Here is a 7,171-nt window from a genome sequence, read left to right on the forward strand (position 1 = left end):
AAGAAGGCCAAGCCCCCCATAGCAAAAAAAAAAAAAAAAAAAAAGAACCTCTCCAGGGGGAAAAAAAAAAAAAAGAAAAGGGCAAAGAAAGAGCAAGGAAGAGATCAGACGAGCTCGGGATAAAAAATAAACGTATCCCTAACCTAAACCGACTACCTGTCATCCAAGTTCCAGAGAAGCAAATGATTCTCCATCTATCAACTGCACCAACCCGCAGAGCCAGAATGCAATAGCGCTCCCCGATCACACAGTCATTCATTTATCCAACGCACAGCTCTGTGCCCCAGGATGGAGACATCCCGAGGCATTCAGAGTACTCAGCTTGTACAGGAGGGCGGCTAAGGCGCAGGTGCTTCGCAGACAGTCTGGTGCCAAAAAGGAAGACAAGTCAGACTAGGCGGAAATTCTAGCATCGCGGCGAGGCAGAAACGTAACGCAGTTTGTGCAGCCAACCTTGTTTATTGAGAAGTCCTAATTTTATTGCCCATTTAGTAACATGTTTGTTCCACAAACTAATTTCTCATAAAGCAAAGCACAACTTTTTCTTATAAATAGTATAAATTATTTTATTTACAGAAACTTGTTACAAAACAAATAGACTATATATTTCTTCTCTTTTAAATATCCAAAGTAATTTTCTATCCCTTGACATTTGTTCATGTTCTATACAGCAGCCAACACAAAGTCCAGCTGAGATGCTCTTGATTATGTGTACAAATTACTGAACTATTCACACATTTTAACAAAGGAGATTGCTTTTATAACCAAGCTCAAAAAAAAAAAAACAAAAAAAACAAAAAATAACAGCAAAAACACATCAAAGCCCTACATTCACACTGACAGTATGTAGTGCTCATTTAAATGATCCGAAAATGGAAAATGTTTTGCACAAAATGTAAAAATGATTATTTTCTGCTAAACAATGAAACTTTTAACATTTTTCAAAGCCTAACTTTTCCCTCCCAGGACAAAATGAGAGACATTAAGAAATTCCTTGGCAACAGAACTCTTGCAGGAAGACAGCTGCCTTTTATAAGTTAATGTTTTTCAAATTATACATTTTTTTTTCAATGTTCTCAGAGGTACTTCTTTGTATTATATTTTTGGAATACAAAATAGTTTAGATATTCTATTTTAAACTCTGTATTTCATGAGTGAATAACAAAAACGGACACATCGTGTGAGTTGCTGGCTGACAAAAAGACCTGTAACCCTTGGTGCCACGGGGCAATCCATCACCAGGTGAATTACTGTGAACCAAAAGGTCTGAATTTTAAAATACCTTATAAAATTACCAGCACTGGTGGTTTTCAAACTCCTCCCCTAAAATTTTAGGAACAATAGTTAGGTGGAAAAAGCAAACTCCAAAAGTTCAACTGAACATTCAAGTCTTTTTAAAGAGAATCTGTCTAAGCTTAAAACTAGGTTCAGGCACTTTCAGTTTTTTCCATTAGTTTTAAACCACATCACATACTAACGCACATGTGCTCAGAGTATACACAACCACACACGCACAGGCGCATGTGCGTGCGCGCACACACACACACACATACACACACACATTCTCTCTCACACTTATCCGTAAAACACTAACAAAAGAAAAGCAGTGTGTCACTTAGTTACGTGTAGTCTAGGGAAATCAGGCAACTAGGGAGAAGCAATGCCCACTTCATCTGTATGAACCCACTCCCGAGACATTAAAAGGGACAAAGACTTTCACAGAACAGAGGCATCCCTTAAACTATAAAGGAGGCAGGTTCTAGAACTATTGGCTTGGCAGTGAACCACTTCAAATTATAAAAAGGTATTTACTTTTATTAATTAATAAATAAATACTAGATGATCTCAATTGTACCAAAACAGGATATCAGAAAAAAAGACCTGTGCAAAAATACATATTTAAATATGTACAATTCATTTTTAACAAAATATGTCTTCTGAAATAGGGATACTTCCATATTTATAATAGAACAAGAAATTCCAAAATAAAGATACAAAAGTAGTTTTGTATAATTCTTTGTTCATCATTGCAGCACTTTTTTTTTTCTTTTTTTTTTTTTCCGTAGGTTAAGAAAACTGCATGAGTTGCCGTGAAATTCTATTGGAAAGAATATAAAAATTATCTTGGTTTTAAATTGATACCAAAGTCTGTCTAGAAACAACCCAACCACTGCAAATTTGTTTTTTTGTAAGTTAATTTAATTCAAAAAATACTTGTACTCCCGTGTTTTAAATGGTCTTAATTGTTCATCATAATAAAAAGTAGTTGTAGGAGAAAATAAAGTATTTGAACAACAGTCTAAAATTTAATAGCACTGTTTAGAATAGGTCTGTTTGTGGCAGGCAGAATCCAAAATGGCTAATTTCCTAATCCCGATGCTCTGTGTATTACCGGGAGACGTAATGAAATCCAAAGAATACCTCAGTCTAAGAAATCAAATGATCAACACTCGCTAATCTAAATATCTACATTATTCTGAATCAACTTGCTATCGTGGATCCTATTCACATCTTCTGGAACAACATGATCTGTCTATAAATTCCATCACTAAAAGCAACTTTATTTATAACCCTCAAGTCCCCCTTGGCTCTGAGAAGAAATTCTACCCGTTCCCCATTGCACTTGTCACCAAAGGAATCAACAGGCATGTTCTGATCCCTCTTTCCTACTCTCTCTCTCCCCCACTGGGATGGACCCACCAGACTGATTCCTCATAACTACCTCAAACTGGCCCATCCATGCTCTCTCCTTACCAAGCTCTCCTATAGTATCATCTTAAAATTTTTTACTGATTGCATAGGGAGTGAACAAGATACTGTTCTCCCCTTCCTTTAAAAGCAAAAATCAGTATTTTACATCAATTTATAGCTAAAGTATCTGCATAAAGTTTCCATTTTCTCACATAATTAAGAATAATTCTGTAGCAATTCACATTATTAGGCTGGTAACCAAGTATTTATTCATTCTACCTGTTGTTGATATGAAATTCCCTGAAACTGAAGTTTGTAACCCAAGAATTGGAGGCAAAAAGGATGTACTGACTGGCTCTGCCTGGGCCCTGGCCAGGGTAACCATCAGAGCCTTAGGAATTTTACCCTGTGTTCAGCAACCTTGTGTGTTTTTCTAAGCAAAAGTGCCTGGTTCTAGTTTCAGGAGCTGTGGTGATGGAATCACCCGTGAAAAGGCCCCAGCTCACCCCCCAAGTTCACTGTCATCTTCATATGCAATGCTGTTCTCACACATTAAGCTCTTCCTTTTTGGGGTGGGTAGAAAAACATCCCGGAGGGCTGCAAAACTCTCTCAGGAAGATGGCTGGCATTAGTCCCAAGAAGAAGGTGTGTTTCAGGGAAATACTATGTAGGTGTCACATCTAACCTCCATGTGGACATGTGTGCACGTCCTCCACCCTCCCGCCCGGTACCTGCTCCCCACCTCGGCTACAGCCATAAACTTGTGCAGCACGACGAACGGGAGTGAGGACGCACGCATGTGGTACTGGGAGCACGCAGTGAAGCAAAAACTCCATGTAGCCCCAGGACAGTGTCCAAAAAAGAAAACAGGGGTAATGCAGAGAGTGCCTCAGAAACATTTAAGTACATCCTAATCATTTTACTTTAAAAGGCAATTTTAAAAAAATAGACTGGGTCAGGCAACCAACCCAATCTGATATACTATTTAATATGAAAACTTAAATTAGAAAATTCCATCTCTTTGGAAATCTTGGAAGAAGGTTTTTTCCCCTCCTACAGTGATTTTACTCTTCCCACTCCCTCCCTAGCATCCAATTTGGCTTTCCTTTATCAAAACTAATTTGCATTTTCTTTCTCCCCACCCAATCACAGAACTGCATTTGTACCATAAAAAGTAAGCCTCTAAAATGGTTTATAATTGCTCTCTGGGCATCAATGGCTTCAAAGAGGCTTGCAGGTTAGAAACTTCTGACAGCTTCTCATCCCAAATTACTTGCAAAAGGCTGGGCTATTTTGTCATGGTGCCTTGCGCCCATGTCCATGTTCCGTCCTAGAACATTGTTATTAAACCTAAAGCCAGATTTCCTTCTCCAGAGGATCGCTCAGGGTGCAGCTCGCTCTCTCCTCTGGAAGGTCTCCAGTCTCCAGTTAAGGTGCCTAACTGCTGGAGCGTGACCTACAGAAGACAGTGTTAAAAAAAAAAACAAAAAAAAAACTTTTGCTGGGGAGAAGGAGGGAGAAGAGTCTACAGTAACGCTCTTGCCAGAACATTCTTTTGCTCAGCCAACCTACTCAAAGAGTAGCTCCATGATATACTGCAAGTTAAAAAACAAAACAAAAACAAAAACTTATCACAGATTGGTAGCAAGCAGTCCAGACCACTTTAACACTGATAAAAGCAATTCGGTGGCTGAACTTGATCCAGTGTCCTTTATGAGTACTCACTGCTACAGACAGAGCTTCAGGGAAATCCTTGTAAAACAACAGCCCGGCAGGTTTCTACCCTGGAGGTCCACAGGAGGTTGGGAAAACAGACTCAAAGGCATCGTGGAGTCCAGAGTGCTGAGTGGAGGTGTAACTTGTCCTCAAAAGTGTCCGGATTATTCCTCCCCGTGCTATTTTCTGTCAGGGACGTGCCTTTGGCTTTCAAAAAAAGAAGGGATAGGGAAACAAAAGTTAAGCAAGCAGTTGTGCTCTGTCCTCCCCTGATTCTACACTAGAATGTTCTGAAGGCGACCATGCCCCTGAAGTGCTCAGTGACCGAGGACTGCCAGGAGTAGTCAGCTACAGAATGTGGCCTTAGCTTTCCAAAGCCTTTCACGTGCTTCCTGTTCTTGGGCACGATCATTCTCGAGATTTACTTTTAAAAAACTGGCTAGAAGACATGTAGGCCTGAGTTTCTAGCATAGAGAAAAGGCTCTCATGACTGCCTTTTGATTTTACTTATTGATTTTTCTGTCCTTCAAGGTATTCAAGGTTAACTAGGAACTGAACAAAGTCAAAAGGACTGGCACACAGACGTGACAACCTGCACCCAGGGGAGTGCTTGTGCAGGGTGAGGGGACTATGGCCTTCACAGCTGGGCTATTTCTGAGTCTTGGGTGGCAGAGGTCATAAACTGACTATTGGGGTACCTGCCCAACCCCATCTCCTGGGCTTCCCAGCATGTACCGCTTCATTTCCTTTGTCGAAGACTTCAACCAGCTCAGTTATCTTAGTTTTAAAGTCAGTTCCACCAGGAACAGGAACCTGAGGTCCCTACTTACTAAAAGCAGCATTCTTTAAAAGCATTTTGGGGTCATGAGTTACTTTGAGATTCTGCTGAAAGCTTTAACATCCCTCCTGCAGATAAGTGAACACAGACATAAAAATGTGCACCTCTCCTTGGAGTTCACCAATTCTCTGATCTCTAGCCATAGGCCCTTCCAGGACTTGTGCAGCAAAACAAAGCATTCTACTGCACAGAGAAAATCTTCCTCAAACAAGGGCTTAAGCTGAAACTGATTTTAAGGAAAAGAACTGAAGGTAAAGCTCTTTGGATCTTCCTACAAGGGCACGGTCCCCCCACTGGGAAAACTGAGGTGACAAACTGGCAGCTGATGAGCCAAACTTGGCCAACGGATGTGAGGGCTACACCAGATTTTCGAACATAAATGGCCAGAGTACTCACTGCTACAGACCGCTTCTAGAATATAAACGACTTACACTTCACAAGTAAGTCCAGATCTGCAGTTTATCTACCATAGTTGCTGCCAGTAGCTGTTCTGGTAGAGGGCGCACCCCCGACCCCCAGTTTTGTACAGGCACATGACTCGCTGCTGCACACCGCCTCTTTCTGTCCTGTGTTCCTTGTGGGCAGTAAGGTCTACACCTGTCTAAACGAAGAGTATTCAGTGATGCATACATGTATGGACATTCCAGCAGGACGGAATATCCCAAGGTCATATCTGCTCAGGATACTCTACTCAGAGGAAGTTTTCGAGGGGCGGTTATACCATTTCTTACCATTTCTTGCTGCTTTTGAACCACTCTGTAACACTTATCATAAAGTATAATAAGTAACTACAAACCAGGAAGTGAAAGCACAATCCTCATTTGTCCAGGAACCTCCTACTCAAAAACCCAGGTAATATATCAACAGCCCACAATTTAGCAGTTACGTTAATGCATAGCTATTTCCCCCATACCTTAGGTGTTCAATTATATGAATGTTGGAGGGAAATTATGTCACAGTAATATAAAGCTTCTTGGTATTTTCAGGAAAAGTCTTAACCTGGCATGTGAGTTAACTTCCAAAATGAGAAAGGGGAAAAAAAATAATTATAAGAAAGACCCTCACGTTTTAAATCAGGGCTCTAGGGTGATGCTGCTGAAATTCCTGTTTGTAAGCAAGATGAGGAGATATCCTGATGAATGAAATAACAAGATGAGAGATGAGCTGGAAGTTAGTGCAAAGAAGCTGGAAGAAACGGCTACGGGAGAGAAGGCCAGGAGCAGACTATAACAGGTAGAAGAGCAGGGAAAACACAAAGATAGAGCATAAGAGAGAAAGTCGTGATTAATAGGAGTTGGACACCCACTTCACCACTTTTCAATTAATGGGCCCACATTCTGCTTTCTTTTTAAACTATTTACTGAGATCAGATTTTAATCTTCTGCTATGCCCATACTAAATCCCACCTCTCCAAACACGGAGAAGAGGCCCAATTGCTGTGGTGCAACAAGTGCCCAGCAGGGCAGGAAGCCGTAAGGCTTACCACAGGTTCAGATCCCTGAACACACTGGATGTGTCTCTGGTGTTCAGGATCCTGAGAAACTGGAGGGCTAGGGAAGGGGAAACAGTGGTATGATGAGACCCTGTCAAGAATGGTTCTCTCGGGACCAGCAGTTAGCGTAATGGCTATGTCACTGGACTCCCATGTAGTTGACTGTAGTTTGCGTCCTGGACCTGGTGGCTTAAAACTCACGCCGGGCGTGTGTGCATGCATGCCCAAGATCCCGAGAGGAGAATGGAGGAGAAGGGATTGCGGTGTGGCCATCCCCCTGGGGGGTGATTTCTCCCTTTCTGTCTCTGTCTTTCTGGCAAGCACACGCGCCCGAAAGCAAAAAAAAAAAAAAAAGAAAAGTTCTCTCCTATCCAAATGTTTGTTATCATAAAAAAAAAAAAAAAAAAAAAAGGACCCACCGGGGGGGTGAGGGG

General features: G+C 41.3%; 1 protein-coding gene across 2 annotated transcripts in view; it reads right to left on the reverse strand.

Moving 5' to 3' along the window:
• Positions 1-2,047: 2,047 nt before the first annotated feature.
• Positions 2,048-7,171, reverse strand: part of ATXN7 (ataxin 7) — a 104,697-nt gene continuing 99,573 nt past the window's right edge. Inside the window, exons 9-10 of one of the 2 annotated variants that reach the window (XM_027775512.1) lie at positions 6,311-6,377; positions 2,048-4,614 (exon numbers count right to left, since the gene is read on the reverse strand). In XM_027775512.1, coding sequence (XP_027631313.1) covers positions 6,327-6,377 — 51 coding nt within the window. In that variant the 3' untranslated portion in view covers positions 2,048-4,614; positions 6,311-6,326. The remainder of the gene's footprint in view (positions 4,615-6,310; positions 6,378-7,171) is intronic. The other variant, XM_027775511.1, reaches the window with a different exon arrangement.

Source organism: Tupaia chinensis, unplaced genomic scaffold, assembly GCF_000334495.1.
Source record: "Tupaia chinensis unplaced genomic scaffold, TupChi_1.0 Scaffold000569_1, whole genome shotgun sequence".
Classification (NCBI taxonomy): Eukaryota; Metazoa; Chordata; class Mammalia; order Scandentia; family Tupaiidae; genus Tupaia; species Tupaia belangeri.